This window comes from Bos javanicus, chromosome 21 (assembly GCF_032452875.1).
Source record: "Bos javanicus breed banteng chromosome 21, ARS-OSU_banteng_1.0, whole genome shotgun sequence".
Classification (NCBI taxonomy): Eukaryota; Metazoa; Chordata; class Mammalia; order Artiodactyla; family Bovidae; genus Bos; species Bos javanicus.
In genome coordinates, this window is record NC_083888.1 from 44,977,637 (window position 1) to 45,001,327 (window position 23,691).

General features: G+C 37.8%; 1 protein-coding gene across 2 annotated transcripts in view; it reads left to right on the forward strand.

Moving 5' to 3' along the window:
* Nucleotides 1-23,410, forward strand: part of PSMA6 (proteasome 20S subunit alpha 6) — a 38,344-nt gene extending 14,934 nt beyond the window's left edge. Inside the window, exons 1-7 of one of the 2 annotated variants that reach the window (XM_061394145.1) lie at nt 48-216; nt 16,134-16,228; nt 16,592-16,673; nt 17,400-17,555; nt 19,889-20,067; nt 21,316-21,410; nt 23,181-23,410. In XM_061394145.1, the coding sequence (XP_061250129.1) occupies nt 141-216; nt 16,134-16,228; nt 16,592-16,673; nt 17,400-17,555; nt 19,889-20,067; nt 21,316-21,410; nt 23,181-23,238 (741 nt within the window). In that variant the 5' untranslated portion in view covers nt 48-140 and the 3' untranslated portion in view covers nt 23,239-23,410. Of the gene's footprint in view, nt 1-47; nt 217-16,133; nt 16,229-16,591; nt 16,674-17,399; nt 17,556-19,888; nt 20,068-21,315; nt 21,411-23,180 lie in introns of those variants that run through there. The other variant, XM_061394146.1, reaches the window with a different exon arrangement.
* Nucleotides 23,411-23,691: the final 281 nt, after the last annotated feature.

Consider the following 23,691-nt stretch of genomic DNA (forward strand, 5'->3'; position numbering starts at 1 on the left):
TGGGGTCTTAACTTCGGTGCGCAAGAGCGGAAGAAGCCAGCCGATGCCCCGGAAGCGGTCGTAGCAACTTCCGGAGGGGCTTGTACGCCTGGTGCGGGAGCTACGGGGCCCGAGATTGTGCTTGGAATTAGTGGTGCACCATGTCCCGAGGTTCCAGCGCTGGTTTTGACCGGCACATTACCATTTTTTCTCCCGAGGGACGGCTCTACCAAGTAGGTGAGTGAATCGCGTTTGCCTTTGGTCCACTCGAATTGCTCTGTCATGGTACGGCCTGCAGCAGGAAGACGCGGCCGGAGTTTCGTCCCGGGCTGAAGCGTTGCCGAAGCTGGGACTGGAAGAGGGCCGAGTCCATATGGAGGTCCCTTGATGTTCCCAGCGCTATCCGCAGGCTGGGATGGGAGCCTGAAGGCGGAAGGTCTCAGGCTGTCCGGGGCAAGCGGCCGCATTGCCTGGTCACTATAAAGAGTTACAGGAAGGTAGGGCTGTTTAGCCCAAATGGGCCCAACGTCTGTAGTCATCTAAAGGGTAATTGATTCCTTAACCTTCTAGTGAAAACGTTTCCTCTTCGTTTTCCTTTGCAGTATAGACTTCCTGGTCCTGTGGTTAATTACACGTAGACTTTCAGAACCTCTGTGTGTCAGACGTTGTGCTGGTCCTAGGGGACGCAAAGATGTCACACGCTCACTTATCCTGAAGCTCGGGGCTTAAAGGAAGTGACATACGTAAACAAATGGATAAAAAGCGCCAAATAACAAATTACTGGAGTTCATGACATCTGTGGAAAACTGGTAGACGGGATGAGTGGCCGTCAGCTCTAGAGCTGCTCTTGAAACTAACATCCTGTCTTAACCCACGTCTGATTGGGTGCTACTGTAATTTAAAAGTTGGTTCTGAATTGTAGGTGAGGTATAGTGAACTAGCTGTTTCCTGAAGAACAGCTTCACTGGAGATAAACCCTAAAGTAGTTAGCGTTATTCAGTATAGCAGTACATTTTGGTAGATCAAAAAGGTGTCAGGGTTTAGGCTGTGATTGGAGAAGTCAGTATTATTAGGAGAACCTGGTTTACAACTGGCCGGTGATGGTTTTTTTTTTTTGAGTGAATTTAGCACCCCAGTGCCTTGGTGAGGTCAGTGATCGTCTGTGCTTGGAAATCATAAGGAGGAGTTGGCCTTTAAATGAGGTTCTCTTCACAGTGTAAATGTTAGAAATAAAGATAACTTGGAATGAAACCAGACTACTTTATGGCTATATACTGGATATAATGTAGTAAGAAACAACATCATATAGGGTAATTCGCTAACCCTTTTAACTCATCCCCAGTTGAAAAATATGATCTGAGATGATACCTGTATCTTCAAGGAAGTTTCATTTTAAAAGTTTCATCCCTGAGTTTTAAAGACTTCTGTATTGGCTGTGCTTTGAATGTTCTATTTCATGGTTTTTATATGCAAACAGGGAAAGTCACTTAAACTAGACTTTTGTATACTATAAAGTCCAGCAATAGGCTTTAATGCTTCCCAGATTTGGTGAGTTGAAAGGCTGAATATAGTGTCATTTTAATAGTTTAAAAAGACTTGGAGTAGAGCATGCAATTCAGAACAGGTTAACTATCTAGACAGAATAACTTTAAGCTTTGTTATTAGTTAACTCCCTAAGCTTAGTCTTTGTAGCTAACTCCCTCTGCTACTCAGAGCACTGGTTAGGCATTGCTAGGAAAGGGAACGGAGAAGGCCATGGCACCCCAGTCCAGTACTCTTGCCTGGAAAATCCCATGGACGGAGGGGCCTGGTGGGCTGCAGTCCATGGGGTCGCTAAGAGTCGGACACGACTGAGCAACTTCACTTTCACTTTTCACTTTCATGCATTGGAGAAGGAAATGGCAACCCACTCCAGTGTTCTTGCCTGGAGAATCCCAGGGACGGGGAAGCCTGGTGGGCTGCTGTCTATGGGGTCTCACAGAGTCGGACATGACTGAAGTGACTTAGAAGCAGCAGGAAAGGGAAAGTGAAAGAATAGTATGATTAAGCAGTATAGTGGTGAAGAGTTCAGGCCCTGGAGCCATAACTGGATTCAGATTCCTGCTCTGCTTCATAGATAGTCCTCACCTGGGCAAGTGATACAACTTTACCCTTAGTTTCTGTTTTCATAGTTGGCCTAATAATTCCTCCCTTTTGTGGTGGTTTTGAGGATTAAGTAAATAATATATGTATAGTGCTTAGCACATTATTAAGTTTTCAGTAAATGCTATTTTTTATTTGATTCTTTGGCCGTGTGTGTGTGTGTGTGTGTGTGTGTGTGTGTGGTCTGTCAGATAGTAGCTCTGTAGACATGGACTGTTTCTTTTATGGTCCATCCATGCTTGATTCTCTAATGAAATATACATACATTGTCACAGTGTTGTGAATATTGTTTGTTTCTAAACTTTAGAATCTGCCAAAGACAAAACATGTAAGACAGAGTGCAAATTGTTAATGGTGACAGTGGAAAAATAGTAGAAGAAAAATAGGAGATGACAAGGGAATGGAAAGGTTAGTGGAAAGGATTAAAGATGTTCCTCATCTTCTATAGTTGGATTTCAAAAGATAAATGTGGTCTAAAGTTGATACATTTAAAAAATACAGGTATAAATTTAAAGTTATAATATTATAAACAAACTGTTGATGGTGTTTGTTCTCAAGGAATAGGGAAATTTTTTATTTTTACCTGTACACTTTAATAATTGTTGAAAATTTTCTTTTAATGTGTTCAAGACGGTGTGTGTGTGTAAACGGTAGAGCTATATAAAGAGTATTTGGGTTTGAAATCCAACTTCAGGAATTTCATATGTTATCAGTGGGAAAATAGGTCCGTAAGCCTGGCTACTTTAGAGCCCCTGTCTTCTGCCTTGTTCCTGGGTATGACTGGCAAGGCAGATGGGAGCAGTCACTTGAATTTGCCTCCCAGGTGAAGTGAGCGCTGCCTGGTTGTTCCTGAAAAGGGAGCATGCTGATAAGAAACGGAAAAGAAGTGGACTGGTAGAGACAGACTGGAGAGGATGGTTTCCTAATCTAGAAAGTGGTAATGTGTATTGAAGCCAGGATTCCTGGGGAGTCCTAACTCCACACCAACTAGAGGAAGTATAGAATTTTACAAATACTACATATGTAAAATATAATCCCATTTACCTATAGATGTAAAGTACTTAGTGTCTGTCACATAGTATTAATAAGCAGTCAGTAAATGTTTCTGTGAGGAATGCTGTTAAAATCCCTCACAGAAACATGGCTGATAAAAATGGATGTTTTTTCACCTCAGGAGTTTCACAAGTAAACTCACTTACTTACTTACTGTTTGCCTCTTTTGCTGTTTAAAAAAAAAAAAAATCTTGTTTTGGGGACTTCCCTGGTGATTCAGTAGCTTAGACTCCATGCTCCCGATGCTGGGGGCCTGGGTTCAATCCCTGGTCAAGGAACTACATCCCACATACCACAACTAAGAGTCTGCACGCCTCAACTAAAAGAGTCTGTGTGCCACGACGAAGATAGAAGACCCCATGTGCCACAACCCAGACAAGCACAGCCAAAAAATAACAATAACCATAAGAATTCTTGTTTTAAAGTAGTGTTTCTCAACCCAGACTTCTCATGCCCTCCTTCAATCGGATTTGAAATTGAATGTGTACATGTATACATATATATGTGTGTGTGTGTGTGTGTGTATATAATACATACATATTCAGTTCATTCGCTCAGTCGTGTCCAACTCTTTGCAACCCTGTGAACCACAGCACGCCAGGGCTCCCTGTCCATCACCAACTCCCGGAGTCCACCCAAACCCATATCCATTGAGTCGGGGATGCCATCCAACCATCTCATCCTCTGTCGTCCCCTTCTCCTCCTGCCCTCAATCTTTCCCAACATCAGGGTCTTTTCCAGTGAGTCAGCTCTTTGCATCAGGTAGCCAAAGTATTGGAGTTTCAGCTTCAGTCCTACCAATGAACACCCAGGACTGATCTCCTTTAGGATGGACTGGTTGGATCTCCTTTCAGTCCAAGGGACTCTCAAGAGTCTTCTCTGACACCACAGTTCAAAAGCATCAATTCTTTGGTGCTCAGCTTTCTTTATAGTCCGACTCTCACATCCATACATGACTATTGGAAAAACCGTAGCCTTGACTAGACGAACCTTTGTTGACAAAGCAATGTCTCTGCTTTTTAATATGCTGTCTAGGTTGGTCATAACTTTCCTTCCAAGGAGTAAGCCTCTTTTAATTTCATAGCTGCAATCACCATCTGCAGTGATTTTGGAGCCCCAAAAAATAAAGTCTGACACTGTTTCCCCTGTTTCCCCATCTATTTGCCATGGAATGATGGGACTGGATGCCATGATCTTAGTTTTCTGAATGTTGAGCTTTAAGCCAACTTTTTCATTCTCTTTCACTTTAATCACTTTCATCAAGAGACACTTTAGTTCTTCACTTTCTTTTTTTTTTTTTTTTTTAGTTCTTCACTTTCTGCCATAATGTTGGTGTCATCTGCATATCTGAGGTTATTGATATTTCTCCCGGCAATCTGGATTCCAGCTTGTGCTTCATCCAGCCCAGCGTTTCTCATGATGCACTCTGCCTATAAGTTAAAAAAGCAGGGTGACAATATACAGCCTTGACGTACTCCTTTTCCTATTTGGAACCAGTCTGTTGTTCCATGTCCACTTCTAACCGTTGCTTCCTGACCTGCATACAGGTTTCTCAAGAGGCAGGTCAGGTGGTCTCGTATTCCCATCTCTTTCAGAATTTTCCACATACTAAAAGTATACAAAAAAGTCATGGGATCAAACTCTGCTATGTTCTCAATCTCACATCTGCCCCGACACACACATGCTCCTCCCCACACACACCACCAATATTTTTAATGACCCCACCTGCTTGAAAAATCACCATTTTGAGGAATGTAACATTAGGAGGCACTGTGAAATGAGAAGCACTTCCTGCTTAAGTTTAAAGGTTAGGGAAAGACAGAATGGCAGTTTCAAAAAAAATCTTAACGATAAGATTCTAATTGTACAGCATTCGAATTGGATGTTGACACATCATGCAGAATACCTGCCTTGTCCCAGTAGAACACCTTATTTTTTTGATAACCAAACTTTGAAGAATGTAGGAGCCATATTTTTCCAGCCAGTGTTTATATGGGGAAAAATATTTTCCAGAATCTTACACAGGTTTCTGTTTGTTTTTTAGTTCAGTTCAGTCGCTCAGTCATGTCCGACTCTTTGCAACCCCATGAATCACAGCATGCCAGGCCTCCCTGTCCATCACCAACTCCCGGAGTTCACTCAGACTCACATCCATCTCGTCAGTGATGCCATCCAGCCATCTCATCCTCTGTTGTCCCCTTCTCCTCCTGCCCCCAATCCCTCCCAGCATCAGAGTCTTTTCCAATGAGTCAACTCTTCGCATGAGGTGGCCAAAGTACTGGAGTTTCAGCTTTAGCATCAGTCCTTCCAAAGAAATCCCAGGGCTGATCTCCTTCAGAATGGACTGGTTGGATCTCCTTGCAGTCCAAGGGACTCTCAAGAGTCTTCTCCAACACCACAGTTCAAAAGCAACATCTATTTATTTTCTCCCAGTTTTGTAAGTTAGAAGTCTGGTAGGCTTAGGGTCACACAGGCTGAAAATCACAAGGAGGCTACATTCTTTTTTAAAATTTAAGTTTAGATTTGTTTTTTATTGAGGTAACATTGGCTTATAACATTATAAACATACTACATCATGATCGCCACCAAAAATTTAGTTTCCATCTCAGTACAGCGTTTTAGACAAAATTATGGGTGAAAAAATCTTGACTTACATTCCTTTAATTATCAGAATTTCAGAATCACCTGTAGATGCTTCGCAATGAGTGCCCATAAATGGGATGTGCATCTGTGCTGTTGCTGGCATCACATGAGCAGCTCCTATTGTGAGCCACTGTCGGGCATTGTGTGCTTGTCCTGAACATGTTGTCACAGTACCTTTATATTTAGCCCTTGTTTTTTCCTAGTGTTATACAAATCAGTCCTGGAAAAGTTGAAAAGTGTTGGGAAAAATTGTAGGGGAGGAAGCAAAGTGTGTGAGAGAGATTACTATGGAAAGAGGTCTCTATATACAGACAACTGTTTATTAACTATTTTATTTATAATCAAGGATGCAGTTTTCATCCTAACGTAACGGTTTGTTGTTAGATTGAGCCCTTTGAACCTGCTGGTGTTTGACTGCTTTTTACCTGTAAAACTAGCTCTTTCATGTGGTTCAACCTAAGATAGATACATATATATGTATGTATATAACCTAATATATATATTTACACACACACATATATACTGGTAACTTATTATGTATTTAAATTAAAGATTAAGAAATTGAGGACTTGAGATGAACTATAATCCATTATAATTTTTCCTATTTAAAAAATAAGAAATGGGCTATCAGTTCTTTTCTTGCATAATCTTGGACATTCAAAAACAGATTACTGAGGTAAACATAACAGTGTTTGCTAGTTTTGTAAGTTTCTGAAATTTATCCAAAAAGCAAAATTTTTAGTGATGGAAATAAAGTGTTTAATTACTGTTTCTGACATTTAAATTCTGACTCAAAACTAAATATGCCTTTTAAATACTGCCTATAAACTTCTGTTTTTTAATTGGCCTTCATGCTCTCCTCTGCTGTAAACTGTGATATTACTTTTACCCTACCAGTGTTTCTTTTAATTACTGTCTAGATTCTTTAATTGAATCTAGAAATTATAGAAATTACTATAGAAATTGCTATAATATAGAAGTTACTATAGAATTTTTTATAGAAATTTTTATAGAAATTACTATAATATATTTTATGGTGGTGTTATTTTTAATTTAAGTTGTAGTATAGTTGATGTACAATATTATATAAATTTCAAGTGTTCAACATAGTAATTCACAACTTTTAAACGTTATACCCCATTTTAGTCATTATGAAATATTGGCTATATTCCCTGTGCTGTACAGTGTGTGTCTTTATAGCTTATTTTATGCTGGTGGTAGTGTTATAATGGGGATTCATTTACACAAAATTTTACTGAAAATTACACTGTAATGCCACATGGTAAGTACCAAAATATTGATACAGAGAAGGGTACTTTAGGAAGTGACACTGACAGATAGAGCCAGGAATGTTTCCTCAGGGGAGATAAATTGATCTACATGAAGATTAGATAAGGAAACTTAGGGAGACCTGTGTATTGATCAGTCAGCTGTGGCTGGAGCAGACAGTGACAACTGGAAAAAGATTGTAGCAAAATTTTGAAAAGTTTTGGGTGTCATGCTACAGTTTGGACTTTGTCCCATGGATTTTGGACATAGCCAGTAAAAATCGTTAAGAACAAGATTATTAAGTAAGATAGCAGAAGAGTTGGGTATAGAATTAGAGTTAAGAGTAGAAAGGGACAGATGACAGGAAGACCGTTTTGGAGAGGGTTGTTCCAGTAATCCATGCAAACAAAAGTAGATAGAATAGTACAATGACACATGTATTCATAACCCAGCTTTGATGACTGCATTTGTCAGTCTCAGTTGTCATTTGTCAATCTCAAACACTTAGCCCTCTCTGCTGGAGTGTTTTAAAGCAAATCCTACATACAAGAGTGGACATTTCTCTGATAAGAGGAAAGTGAAGAGTCAGGAATGGTACCCAGGTTTGTAGCTTGAAAACTTGAGTGGTTAGTAATCTGAGATAACTGTAAGAAGCAGGTTTGCAGAGATAACTGCGTGCATGCTCAGTCTGACTCTTTGTGACCCCATGGACTGCAGCCCACCAGGCTCCTCTGACCATGACATTTCCCAGGCAAGAAGTCCTTCTCCAGGGGATCTTCCCGACCCAGAGATCATACCCGCGTCTCCTGCATTGGCAGGGCGAATTCTTCACCCCTGCACCACCTGGGAAGCCCAAGAGTTGGGAGAAATGAGCATTTACAAATACTAAATTCAGAGCTAAAGATGACAGTTAGTAGTGATTATATAGGAAGATCACCCAGTGATAGGGAGAAGTGATAGAATCCTTGGGGATACCAGTATTTAAGGAGCCGGCTAAAGAGATGGAAGCAGTGAAGGAGACTGAAAAGTAGGAGATAAATAGCAGTAATTTTTCTGGGGGGGCCGCATCTCATGGGATCCTAGTTTCCTAGCCAGGGATCAAACCTGAGCCCCCTGTTGTGGAAGTGTGGAGTCTCAACTACTAGACCACCAGGCAAGTCCAGGGATGATATTCTTAACTAAGGACTTTAAAAATTCAGTTTCTCAGATGCACTAGCCATATTTCAGGTGCTCAGTAGTCACACGTGGTTATTGCCTATTATATTGGATTTTGCAAATATAGAACAGTGCCTTCGTCACAGAAAGTTCTGTTGGACAGCAGCAGTCTATATAGAGAGGGAGAGAGGACTAGGACCCCTTTAATGGATCTTTGCTGATTCATAGGCACATTCTCTGTTGAGAAACATTTTTTATATGTAAAAATTTTTTTTGTATTTTGTGGGAGCAAATTTTAATATGTGGTGAGAGCCGTAGCTCTTTTCCTTGGTGGCTTCTTATGTTTTGCATTATTTAAGCAGAACAGGTAAGTAATGCACATGAGTGAAACCAGCTGGTGAGACAGGAGGAGTGATGGGAACTGTGACAAACTGCAGAACACATGTCAGCCCTAAATGGTTTTTGCTCTGCTGGACAGTTGCTATGAGGGTCAAATGATACCAGAATTTTTTTCTACAAAAAAATAAACCTGCTTTTATTTTACCAAAGTTTTAGTTAATTAAAAATTTCCTAGAAAACTGTGTATTCTAAACCAATTTGAGTAAGCTGGATTGGATCCATGGCCAACCTTTGACTTAGTGTCTACTGGTTGCAAATGTAATTTTATTTTATTTTTAAACTTTACATAATTGTATTAGTTTTGTGGGAGCATACCATCCCTCTTAGCATATGTGCATCGAACCTGACTGGCAAGCATGATATTTTACATGTTTCAATGCCATTCTCCCAAATCTTCCCACCCTCTCCCTCTCCCACAGAGTCCATAAGACTGTTCTATACATCAGTGTCTCTTTTGCTGTCTCGTATACAGGGTTATTGTTACCATCTTTCTAAATTCCATATATATGCGTTAGTATACAGGCTTACTTCACTCTGTATAATAGGCTCCAGTTTCATGAGAACTGATTCAAATGTATTCTTTTTAATGGCAGTAATACTCCATTGTGTATATGTACCACAGGCTGATGGACATCTAGGTTGCTTCCAGTCTTGGCTATTATAAACAGTGCTGAGATGAACATTGGGGTACACAGTGTGTATGCCCAGCAGTGGGGTTGCTGGATCATAAGGCAGTTCTATTTCCAGTTTTTTAAGGAATCTCCACACTGTTCTCCATAGTGGCTGTACTAGTTTGCATTCCCACCAACAGTGTAAGAGGGTTCCCTTTTCTCCACACCCTCTCCAGCATTTATTATTTGTAGACTTGGATTGCAGCCATTCTGACTGGTGTGAAATGGTACCTCATAGTGGTTTTGATTGGCATTTCTCTGATAATGAGTGATGTTGAGCATCTTTTCATGTGTTTGTTAGCCATCTGTATGTCTTCTTTGGAGAAATGTCTATTTAGTTCTTTGGCCCATTTTTTGATTGGGTCGTTTATTTTTCTGAGTTGAGCTGTAGGAGTTGCTTGTATATTTTTGAGATTAGTTGTTTGTCGGTTGCTTCATTTGCTATTATTTTCTCCCATTCTGAAGGCTGTCTTTTCACCTTGCTAATAGTTTCCTTTGATGTGCAGAAGCTTTTAAGGTTAATTAGGTCCCATTTGTTTATTTTTGCTTTTATTCCCAATATTCTGGGAGGTGGGTCATAGAGGATCCTGCTGTGATGTATGTCGGAGAGTGTTTTGCCTATGTTCTCCTCTAGGAGTTTTAAAGTTTCTGGTTCCTACTTTGACTATCCAGAAAAGTTTCATTCTTTTACAAGTGGTTGACCAGATTTTCTTGTTAAAGAGATTGTCTTTAATCCATTGTATATTCTTGCCTCCTTTGTCAAAGATAAGGTGTCCATATGTGCGTGGATTTATCTCTGGGGATTCCATTGATCATGCCAGTACCATACTGTCTTGATAACTGTGGCTTTGTAGTAGAGCCTGAAGTCAGGTAGGTTGATTCCTCCAGTCTCAAGACTGGTTGCAAAGCTCTGTGAAGAATAATGGTAGCTTGATAATTGCTCTATAAATTGCTTTGGGTAGTATACTCATTTTCACTATATTGATTCTTCCAATCCATGAACATGGACTTTGATTTCTTTCACCAGTGTTTTATAGTTTTCAGTCTGGTGGTAGAGGGGGAAATAACACAGTTGAAAATGCTAAAATTACTAGTGAAATAGGAAATGCTATGGGAATTCAGAGAAAGGGTTGAAGAATCCCTTCTAGGACAATCAGAGAAAGTATCCATGGGAAATGGAGGACACTTGAGGGGAAGGACAGGCTAGGTGCAAATAAGAGTGATAGCGCAGTCCAGAGAGGACTTGAAGAAGCAAAAAGTACGTTGTAAGAGGAGAGGTGGTAAAAATGGCAAACTAGTAGCCCTCCATATCCATAGACAGGCTTCCCATATGGCTCAGTGATAAAGAATCTGCCTCCCAGTACAGGAGATGCTGGTTCAATCCCTGGGTCGGGACGATCCCCTGGAGAAGGAAGTGGCAACCCACTCCAGTATTCTTGCTTGGGAAATATCATGAACAGAGGAGTCTGGCAGGCTACTGTCCATGGGGCTGCAAAAGAGTCGGACACGACTTAGTAACTAAACAATAACACCCATAGATGGGAGTATTTTTTAGGCCAAAATTGTGTTCTGAACAATCAGGTAATAACAGCTGGCAGTTGAAAATGTACTGAAATTAAGTGAGATCAAGGATAGTGACCCAGTTATTAGACCCAGGTATACATCTGTATAGAAAAGGTTGTTCCTAATATTTATCTCTGTAATACCTATAGTGATAATCATTTTATTACTGATAACTGGTCATTTGTATTCTGTCATTTTCTAGATTAGTATGGCTAGAGGTTTGTATTAGTTTTCTGTGGCTGCTATAACAAATTACTACAAACCTGGTTGCTTAAAACAACAGAAATTTATTCTCTCACAGTTGTGGAAGCCAGAAGTCTAAAATCTGTATCATTGGACCAAGATCAGAGTCTCAAGCAGGGCCATTCTGTCTCTGGAGGCTCTAGGGAAGAATGCTTCCCTCCTCTTGTCCACTTCAAGAGGCTACCAGCATTTCTTGGCTTGTGGCTCCTGCTCCATCCCTCTAATCTTCAAGACCAGCATTTGCAAATCTCTCTGCTCCTCCTTCATAGCACCTTCTTCTCTCTGTGTGTAAAATTTCCATCTGTCTCTCTTAATAAGGATACATAGGAATGCATTTAGAGACCACCAGAATAATCTCCCCATCTGAAGATTAACTTAATCACGTGTGTAGAGAGTTTTTTTGGGGGAAAGGAGCTATACATGGTAATGTTTGCAGGTTCTAGGAATTAGTACATGGATATCATTTGGGGACTGTTTTTCAGTATACCAAAGGATTTATAATTTTATTGGTACTTTTCAAACAATCAATTTTTGACTTTTGCTCATGTCCTCTTTTATGTCCATTTCATTGATTTCTGATCTTTATTATTTCTTTTTTCTAATTTAGTTTTATTTTGCCTTTTTTAGCTTCTTAAAGTAGAAACTTAGGTTTGCAATGTAGAACTGGGGGCCCTAGCCGCTTTCTGACTGACTTCACCAGAGGCCACCAGTGGTTCTTGCCACGGAGCCACTTAGCAGTCCAGCAGGAAGAAGGTCTAGAGTGAGTCTGCTAGCAAGATAGTCTTATATAATGTAATTAGGAAGGTGCCATCCCATCACCTTTGACGTATTCAGTTAGAAGGGAGTTAGAGATACTAACTGCTCAGGAGAGGGGATTACACAGAGATGTGAACACCAGGAGGCAGGTATTGTTGAGGGGAGGCCACCTTAGGATCCTACCACCATAGTGGTAAAATTCCTTCTGAACACTTTGAGCTGCATTCTGCAAGTTTTGTTATATTTTACCATTACTACTCAATTCAAAATATTTTAAAATTTCCTTTGTGGTTACTTCTTTGACCTATGGATTATTTAGAAGTATGGTTTTAAATTTTCAAATTTAAAAAATTTCCAAAATATAAGGTTTCTAGCACTTTACAATACCATCCATTTCCCCTGTGTGCCCACTCCATCCCAGGCTAATAGACTTTTTCTCATCCATTTTGTAAAGTGTGTCTCCGGTTGTCAGCATATATTTGAATCTTGCTTTTTTGTCCGTTCTGACAGTTTATGCTTTTCATTGGAGTATTTCATCTATTAACATTTAATGCAATTGTTAACATGGTTAGATTTCTCTTTTTTTGACATGGCTAGATTTTTTTTTTTAATCAATTCTTTTTTTTTTAATTGCTTATTTAATAGTTTTTTAAAAATCAATACATTTTTTTAAAGCTTTAGTTTTCTTTTTTTTCTTTTGGCTGCTTTTTTTTTTTTTAATTTTAAATTTTATTTTTAAACTTTACATAATTGTATTAGTTTTGCCAAATATCAAAATGAATCCGCCACAGGTATACATGTGTTCCCCATCCTGAACCCTCCTCCCTCCTCCCTCCCCATACCATCCCTCTGGGTCGTCCCAGTGCACTAGCCCCAAGCATCCAGTGTCGTGCATTGAACCTGGACTGGCATCTCGTTTCATACATGATATTTTACATGTTTCAATGCCATTCTCCCAAATCTTCCCACCCTCTCCCTCTCCCACAGAGTCCATAAGACTCTTCTATACATCAGTGTCTCTTTTGCTGTCTCGTACACAGGGTTATTGTTACCATCTTTCTAAATTCCATATATATGCGTTATTATACTGTATTGGTGTTTTTCCTTCTGGCTTACTTCACTCTGTATAATAGGCTCCAGTTTCATCCACCTCATTAGAATTGATTAAAATGTTTTCTTTTTAATGGCTTAGTAATACTCCATTGTGGATATGTACCATAGCTTTCTTATCCATTCATCCACTGCTGGGCATACACACTGAGGAAACCAGAAGGGAAAGAGACACGTGTACCCCAATGTTCATCACAGCACTGTTTATAATAGCCAGGACATGGAAGACATGGCTAGATTTTAACTTATCATTTTATTTATTTCTGTTTGTCTCTGTTTTGTTTGCTTGTTTTTTCCTCAGTACCTCCTCCCTTGCCTTCTTTTTGATTATTTGAACAGTTTTTGGAATTTCATTTTAATCTATTAGCCTTTTGGCTACATCTTAGCATTTTTTAGTCTTGTTTTAAGAATTATATATGCTTAACTTCTTTCCATCTTTCTTAGAGTTAATGTTTATCATTTCACAAAAAATGTACAAGCCTTAAAACATTGTAAGTCAACTTACTCCCTTTCCTTCTGTAAGTAATACATCTCCATATTTTACAAACTCCATAAATGTTATAATTTTTGTTATGTATTTTTAAAGAATTAATGAGAATAAAATAAGTCTTTTATATTTATCCAGGTATTTACCATTTTTTGATGTTTCTTATTTCTAAAGATTGGGTTTCTCTTGGTACTATTTTCCTTTAGCCCAGGGAACTTCTTTTAGCATTTTTGTTGCAGATCTGAAAGTGTCTGTTTTACTTTCATTCTTGAAGGATGTTTTTGTTGAAAATAGAATTCTGAATTGATGGTTTTTCTTTCCACAATTTAAGGATGTTCCACTATCTTCAGGTGAAATCCATGGAATTTAAATCATTGTTCTCTTGTATGTAATCTGTTCTTTTTCTCTGTTCTCAACGTTTTCCCTGCTTTTGATTTTCAGGAATTGGACTGTAATGAGTCAGGGCCTTTTTATTTATCCTGCTTGGAGTTTGCTGGATCTTCAGTGTGGAATTTTATGTCTTCTGCCAAATTTGGAACATTTTAACCATTATTTCTCAAATTTTTGTGTCTCTTTTGGGTCTCATTCTTTCCTCTCCAGTTAACACACTTATACCTATTGATATTAATCTGCAGACTTGTATTTTTAAATCTGTTTTCTCGGTGGACCACTGGTTAGGACTCCGTGCTTCCACTGCAGGGGCACGGAGTCTATCCCTAGTCCAGGAACTGGACCCCACATTGTCATGCAGCAAGGCAAAAAACAAAAAGTATACTTTGATTCATTTTTCATACTCTCTGCTATATTATCTCCATTCTGCAGTTAAGTCCATTTGGTGAATTTTTTAATTTTAAATTGTATTTTTTAGTTTTGTGATTTCTACTTGGTTCTTTTGTACTTTACTGAAATTTCTTTCTTCATCTTGAATATTTTTATTATGTCACTGAACATAGTTTTAATAACTTTGCCTGCTAATACAACATCTGGATCATCTAAGGGTTGGTCTCCTATAAGTAGATCACATTTAACTATGTTTTGTTTTCTTTTTTAGTATGTTGAGCAATTCTGGATTATATCCTGGGCATTTGTAAATGTTGGGTTGTAAAGACTGGATTTTGTTATGTTCCTCCTTCTAGCAGGCAGTTAATTGATGGCAGCTTAAATCTCACCTTAATTCTTTTATCGTAGCTAAGATGCTTGGAGTCTGTCTTTTGTTATGTGTGGTTATGGAATCAGCCAGAGATTTGGGCAATAAAGACATTGAGGATCTCCCTCTCTCCTTTCTCTCCCTCATTCTCCAGCAGCTGTGATTACTCCCCCAAGCTGTTCTCTAGCTCTTCAGGTCAAAAGGACTGAATTTTCTGTGGGTGTTTAGCCCAGACTAGGGCCTGCAGGCAAGCTGTAAGTCATGAAAATGGGAGGTTGACCCCACTCCATTCCCTTCTTCAGGCACGGACTCCCTCTCTAGAATCTATGTACTTTTGGCCTCTCTCTGGTATCTTTGGGCTAGTTATTGTTTTGGCTAGAGTTTATAGTTTATCTGGAGGATTGATCTGGTACAGGCTTTATTGATCATATGAGAAACAGAACTGAGAAGCATTATGAAACATATTTTAGAAATTATTTGTGGTATAATGAGATGGTAAAAACAAGTTATTATAATTTGATAAAGGATTTTTATCACAGCTCCTATTAAAGGTAAGTTCTTTGGTGTCATAGGTAATATCTTCCTTAGATGAGCCTCATCATAGTGGCTTTTTGAACCAAATGAGACCAGGCCTCAGACCTGGTGTGCAGAGTAATACTTGACAGAATTTTGAAAGCATTTATTATGTGTCAGATGTAAATAACAACTGGAGTAGTGAGTGATTTTTTTCTTCTATATTTCCTCTGTATTTTCTACAGTGAGCATATATTAAATTTTGTTGCAGTTTTCCTGTTTACAAAATACGTTTTTATTAAGTTTAAATATTACAGAAATAAATAACATTGAAAGGGATAGTCTCATCTGTAATTCTGCTCTCCATAGGCAGTCTCAGCTAAACCATGTGGTACCAAAGTAGTTTGTTTTTATAAATCACTTTGATCAGCTGTTTTAACGTGGGAGTGGTTTGACAGCAACTAGAGAAGTGCACAAGCTGTAGTTTGTTATAGATAAACTAAAGAATCCAATAGTGTAAGTAATGTGAAAGTTGCAAACAACATGATCCAGAAATTTTCACCTTGGTAGAGAGGGTAAAAAAGAGTAACAACAATTAAAGCTGCATACAATCAATTAGTTATTGACCGAAAGTTAACAGAAATAATAAATTTTGAGAAAATGTAGAGCACCTAAATTTTACCCAGGAAAACCAGACGTGGTAGGAATAATGGCTATAAAACAGATTTTTTTTTTTAATGATAAAACAATTGATAAAGATTTGATATGATAAAAATTGATTATTGGAAATTTAGTGTTTGCTCCTGATGAAAATGATCAAAATGAAAAGAAATACAGTTGGTTTAATCATGGTTTATTATTATCATTATTATTTTGATTTTGCATATCTCAGATGGCATTCCATGTTAATCAAGCTGTTTATTTTTAATGACTGTTTATTACTGAATTGCATGGATCTATGATCATTTATTTTACATTTTAAAAAATCTGTTCTATTTTCCAGAATATGCTTTTAAGGCTATTAACCAGGGTGGCCTTACGTCAGTAGCTGTCAGAGGGAAAGACTGTGCAGTAATTGTCACACAGAAGAAAGTACCTGTAAGTAGTACTGCCCAGATAGGCAGTTGTTGCAGAATGCAATGTAAGAATGTCTCATGAGTTTGTACAAGGGTATATTATTATCTGTATATGTTATTTCTATAAGCAAAATGGCATTTCTAGGTCTTTTGTCTTCAGGTACCTCAGAACACACTTTGGTGAGCTAAAGTTCTTGTCCACAGAAAACATATCATCTTAAAAAGGAAAACAGAGTAGTGCCCACACCTCCATTTTTTATTGGTTTTAACTGTAAAATGAACAGAAGACATTTATAGTTCATTGTTATAATTCCATAATGTTTTTTTATCACTACACAGAGACCTGTGATTTTTTTGTTTTTAATTATCTTGATTTGTTCTTTAGGACAAATTACTGGATTCCAGCACAGTGACTCACTTATTCAAGATAACTGAAAACATTGGCTGTGTGATGACAGGAATGACAGGTGACTGGCTGATACTTACTTAGATTTGTTATTTTCTTCACATTATTTTTAATTTTAAAAGGCTTCCCTGCATATCTGATTTGCAGTCTTCCAAGGCTAGTATCAGTCTTCGGAGTATTGTGTGCTTTTTTGAAACCATAAGTTTAATAGAATTAGATATCTATGCTGCTGTCAGGGAAACTGAGCGAGGCCCCTCTCAAAATTGATTGATTTCATCTATGAAATGGTTTAGTAATTTATTTCATCTATGATATGGTTCATAATTTAAGGGGACATAAGTCAGTATATCTCAAACCTGGTGATAGTGACACTGGTTAGAAGTAGGTGACAATTGTGAAAATAACTTTGGGTTTCTGTTTTCTGAAATCAAGGGAACATTCAAGTCTACACAAAGGTGGAGAGAAACCTTATTCTTTCTCCTTATACCTTGTTCTTTGGGAGATTATTAGACACTTTTAGAAATTATTGTGATGGCTGATGAAGAAGAGTTCAGCATAAAAGAGCAGAGCTATCTCTGTATAGGACTTCATCTTTTACATTTTTTTCCTTGTCACATACTTATTGCTGAGTCATTCACTGTATGTTGGTGGGAGAAAAAACCATTGTGGACCACTTCTGCTTTCCTTAAGTCATAATGAGATACATGCATATGTTGTGACAGTTACCTGGCTTTGAGGTTCATGCTTTCCTTCTAACGAAATAAACCTTTGTTTCTTATGCTCTAAGCTGACAGTAGATCCCAGGTACAGAGGGCACGCTATGAGGCAGCTAATTGGAAATACAAGTATGGTTACGAAATTCCCGTGGACATGCTGTGTAAAAGAATTGCTGATATTTCTCAGGTCTACACACAGAATGCTGAAATGCGGCCTCTTGGTTGTTGTAAGTATGCAAACAAGTCTCCCAAATAATTAATGAATTCAGATTGTTTTTTAGAGAACATACATTAAGAAAGTTATTTCAGCAAGACTTGGGTTTTGAACATGTGGTTTGGAAAATCATGAAAGGTGAGAAAAATCTTTATAATAAATGGGTGTTGGAAGGATAGGATTCACAGCAGTCTTTTAGGCACACCTTTAAACATGAGACACTATTAGGCTTTTGTAGTGGAGATTCCACTGCAACTCTAGATTACTAGTTGAGTGAAAATGCCTAAATTAGGCATCTTAACATTGTAGTTGTTTCTTTTGACCACCCTAAAGATTCAGGGTCACACACGTATGCCTGTGATTCATACACTTTATATTTTATATACTTTATAGTCATATAAAGAAGAATAAATTTCTTCTTTTAAAAAACAAGTAAAATTTTATTGGGAGAGAAATAAGATTTATTGATTTAAACTTAATGGAATAAGTTAGCCTGGAAAATTCAACATGTCTGTTTCAGACAGCATGTCATTTATTTATGAGAATTAAAGCAGTCAGTGTAATGATTGACCTATTACTTAAAAAAGTCTCCCTTGATTTCTTCAGTGATACTCTTCTCCTCTGCCTCCTCACTTTCCTTAGTTTATCCTCGTCTACGGGTCCCTTAAATGTTGTTCATCAGGTTTCTCTCCTTGGTCCTTCTGTCCTCTTTGTTTTATCTGGGTAATCTCATCTGCTTTCATGGCTTTATTTTACTATCTCATCTATATGTCAGTCACTCCCTCATTAGCTTCATCCCAGTCTCTTCCTTCATGTCCCACAGATACTTCAAACTTGAAATCATTGCTCTTTTCCTACTCTCATCCTCAACTTTTTTCCTACCCCCACCTCACCTTCCCTGGTCTTCTATTTAGTCAGACTATCAAGCTTTACTGCAGAATATCTGTGTCACTTTTCCATCATCTCTTGCCTTTGCCACCTATTTTACCACCTTTCTCCCTTCTTACTCTTTCCTAGACTGTTCCATATTGCTACCTGAGTTGTCATCCTAGAGTTTTGTTGTTTTGTTGTTAATATGATGTGCAGGGTCCCTTACAGTGTATTCCCAAGTTGCCTCTTTCTTGTGCTGCATTTCTCTGTCCTGAAATTGCTGTAATACATGGATCTTTTTGTCGTTCCTGGGTGTGTCCTGACCCATTGTGTCCCTTTGTGTGTGTACCTTTTGCCTTGATTGCCCTTCGGTTCCTTATCATGTGTTAAACCCTGCTCATCTGGAGTAAGGAAGTGTTAACTACCCCGCCCCCCAGGCAGTAAGTGGGTATCTCTTTTGTGGTGTCCTTGGTACTTTCTATTGTATGTCAAGTATAAAATGTAAAGAAATGTTATGGATAACATAAGACACTATATTAAAAAGGTTCAGATGGGGTTAAGCCCTTCTTTGTTACCTGTTCTGCTGAGTAGAGAGAAGTTTGGCGGTGGTGTTTATCTTAATTGTATGTCATTATAATAACATTTAATATGTTATGTGTACAGAATTTAGAATTTGGTTTATACTGACTAGTACAGGAATATATATCAACAGTAACAAAGATGGGCATTATAGATAGAGGTGAGCAACTAGTCCCTAGGTTTATTTCACTTAGTGCCAGCATTCCCAAGGTGAGTTCCATACACTTTGAGTTCTCTGGAACCTTAATAGGTAGTTCCTAAATTAAAAAAAAAAAAAGTATTCTATGGTCAAATAAATTTAAGAACTACTGAGGTCAAGTAGATCAGCTTACAGCAGAAGATTTTAGAACACTTAATATGCTTCTGTATATTTTCTAAAAATAATATGTGAAAAGTCTATTTTCCAAATTTATCTGACCAGTTAACATCTTGAGGGGTTGGGGTTCAGAGGAACATGCTTTAGGTAATAGCAGGGATTAGAAGATTGTTTGTATGTTACATTTGTGATCATTTAGACCTTTTAAACTCTGTGATAAAACCTTTTGCAAAGTGGAGATTTATTACCTAATTTATCTGTGGAGATAAACTATGTTTTGTTACTAGTTTTCTTAAAGCAAAACATTTTTTTAAAAATTTTTTAAAGAATTCTGAAATTGGCTAACTTGATTTTCTTTGCTTTCATGAGTTTCCTTTTCTATATAACATCATTTAATTTCCACGTTTATTGAGCACTTACTATCTGTCACCCATTAAAAAACCTGTTCTCAGGAATTACATATATGTATATATCCTAAAAAAGCCAGAGTAATTAACAGATATGTGACAACACCAAGATAAGATGAAATCTGGTTGTATGAAGGTTTAAGATATTTAATGAGGGTCTTTCTTTCTGTTTAGGTATGATTTTAATTGGTATAGATGAAGAACAAGGCCCTCAGGTGTACAAGTGTGATCCTGCAGGTTACTACTGTGGGTTTAAAGCAACTGCAGCAGGAGTTAAACAAACTGAGTCAACCAGCTTCCTTGAAAAAAAAGTAAAGAAGAAATTTGATTGGACCTTTGAACAGACAGTGGAAGTAAGTTAACTGAAAGGAGCTGACCTTTTTTTTTAATGCTATTTAGAATAATGAAGATGGTTGCATAATTGACAATCTTTATAAGCTATTCCTGGGATATTCATGATATCCAAATTTGTCAGGTTAATAGTAAAATTGGTGTCACATGGGAACCGTGAGGACTGCTTTATTCATCTAATTCTCTGTCTCATACTGTATTTGAGACTGCTTTCAGCAAAACACATAAAATGGGAAAATATAACTAAGAGTCAAGTCAAGACCAGGCCGAAAACCTGCATGGCTGGGATTTAAATTAGACTTAAGCTAACCGGAAGCAGAAGTGAGAAAGTTGAGTCAGTAATGTTGCTCTTACGGTCCTAAAAGAAAAGCAGTCACACACCAAGTTTTCAGGGAAGCAGATATCTTCATAGTAAAATAGTATGCTCAGAGGAGGACTTGACAGAGAAATTATAACTGGAATGCCTAGAGTCAGCATTAAGCAGTATTCTTGAGGGGATTGTTGGTTATGATTGGGAAGTTTTAAATTGACAGGACAAGCCAAAATTCCTATACAAGTACTTAGTAACAACCTTAGACTAAAGAAGCTTCTTATTTATTGCCAAGAAGTTAAAAACAAAATTTTAGTAAATTGTTGAAAAGAAGGTCTGGGATACAGCAATTCTGAAGACTAACATGATTCTGATAAACAAGAAAGGAAAAATTATCATCTAATACTTTGTTTGGTTGGCAGTATTATCATATACTAACAGGAAATGTGAATCTCGTTCTTATGTGGGAGGTACTGTTTAAATGTCTCTTAAGTTTTTTTTTTTTTTAATTGCAATTCATAGTTACGTGAATTAATTAATCACATCACGTACAAAGCCACTTAAAACATTCTTAAAGTATTATCACTGTAAATTCCTTAAAAGAAGGCTATATTTATCTTTTATCCTCTCCACGTCTTACTCCAAGTACTGAGCCTATTGTGTGGCATGTAGTGATCATCAGGTAAACAGACTGTTTTGTCTTAATCACCCTGTTTTTCTTGTGAGATGCCTTTCATTTATAGCTCAACTTGGTATAAACAAGTTTCTTGTTACTGGCAGGCAACATCTTAGAATTAAGCAATCTGTGTGGCTGTTGAACTACCACCTCAAAAATGAATAGCTTGTGGTTAATTCATGAGTTGAAAAAGATTAGGATGAGAAAAATCTTGGAATCTCTGAAAAATTCTATATTATTTTAAATATTGATACTTTTTTTCAGACTGCGATTACATGCCTGTCTACTGTTCTATCAATTGATTTCAAACCTTCAGAAATAGAAGTTGGAGTAGTTACAGTCGAAAATCCTAAATTCAGGTGAGATATATTGTTGGGTAAGGTACTTAAAGAAGTTTGCCTGGTGATAAATTCTGGTGTAGAAAGGCAGAGGTATGTTGGTTCATTGACCTATAACTTGAAGAAAAAACACTTTTTTGAATGAGTTAGGTTTTTCCCTAGCACTTGAGAGATCTGGTTTTGTTGTTATTGTCGTTTATTTTACTGTTTGTTTAACTGCGTCGGATCTTGGTTGCAGCACGCAGCATCCTTGTTGCACACTCTGCTTGTGTGTGGGCTCCAGAGCTCACAGACTCGGTAGTTGCGGCGCACAGGCTTAGTTGCTCCACAGCCTGTGGGATTTAGTTCCCCCATCAGGGATTGGACCCGCGTCCCCGTGCACTGCAAGGGGGATTCTTAACCTCTGGACCACCAGCAAGGTCCTGAGAGGTCTGTTTTAAAACTTATTGGATGTCTCCTTAAAACAGACATAACTGCTTTTTTTCTCATTTTATTTATTTTATACCTAATACCAGAGGTGATACATAATAACCTCTTTTATATAAGGAGTAAAGTAAGTATAAGAGTTTTTCTTTTTTTAGCTTAAGGCCAATAGAAATTCAGCTCCAAACTAGTAGTTTTCAGATGGAGCTTTGATTATTTAGTGGTTATTTAAATGGAGCTTTGAAGAACAATATGAAATACTGATGTACATCAGACCCTATCTGGATATCTTTGAAACCCCCAGATTTTGCATACAGCTAATTGAATATCTGATGCTGGACTGGATGCTTGTCTGTTCTTATTCACAGCTTCCATGAGTCAGGTCTGTACTGGGTGCTTAACATGTTATCAGCTCACTTAATCCTCCCAGCAGACTTTTACCATGAACCTGATACTCTTGTGAATAGAGAATGTTTCTGTTAAATCACAGATGCAAGGAAGCTGCTGGAAGGCATGTTAACTGTTACGTGTATTTACTTTTAGGTCAGAATTAAAAAAACACATGTCAAGTTTAGGGCTGGGGAACAAAAGTAGTAAACTAAGCTTAACCAGACCTTTCAGAGCTTCCTTAGTACATTTTTCTAGTTTGTCCTTTTTGTTGCCTTCGGGTAAGTGATATAAACTTGAAAGATTTAAGAAAAACTTATAGAACTTTTTTAAAAAACATAATTGAATTCCCCTTTATCCCCTGGAGGAAAAGATTGCCCTTTTTCTTTCTTTCTTTCTTTTTTTTTAAAGCAGTAAAATTCCAGCGGGAGCAATTTCTCTAAAGGACCTCCAATTAGTTCTTGTGTTCTATTCTGAGACCCTGCTATAACCTTTAAAATCTTTATTTTCATCTACTAGTTAAATAAATAAGAAACCAAAGAGCCTATGTCTTCAGAAAACTCTTGTATCATTTATAAATTGTGATAGTATTTAAATAATAAATAGAATATATATATATTTATATATATAAATAATAGCTAGATAGTAAGTATTTAAATAATAAGCATAAACAACTGTATAAACTACTTGCATGCACACAAAGTCACTTCAATTGTGTCTGTGCAACTCTGTGGACTGTAGTCCGCAAAGCTCCTACTGTCCATGGGATTCTCCAGGCAAGAACACTGGAGTGGGTTGCCATGCCCTCCTCCAGGGCATCTTCCTAAATCAGGAATCAGGTGGGTATCAACCTATCAAATTGGGTGATAGGTACACAAAAGGTCATTGCTATCCTACTTTTGTATGTGTGTGTTTATTTTGCATAATAAAAGGTTTTCAAAAAGTAAATAGTTGTGGGGTTTTTTTCCCTTTGCCTTCCAGGATTCTTACAGAAGCAGAGATTGACGCTCACCTTGTTGCTCTAGCAGAGAGAGACTAGACACTGTAGTTAGTTTACCAAATCCGTGACGCCACTTGCCTGTGTGTTTGGTAACAACAGACCAACATTTTGGGGGCCCCTCGATTGAAAAAGGAACTTCTCCCACTCTTGCTGCCACTGAAATGGTTAGGACTCTGTCTGTATAAATAAAACCAATGCTTTTGGAAAATAATCGCATCCTGTCTTTTTTACCTCGAATTTAGAGTATTAAGTCTTCGGTATGTGCACACTGTTAAATTAATGTTCACCACCTTCACATGGTAGTTTTTATTCATCTTTGTTGAGGGATCCACGTTTCTTTGGCTTAAGGAACTTAATAGCCAGAAATTTAAACTGTAGCTTGTATGGCATAATTAATAAATCACAAACTAAAACTCTGGTTTCAAAACTTGCTCTGACTGTAGTAACTTGGCGTGGGAAGCCGTCTTTTTTACAATTCCTCATTCATTCCTG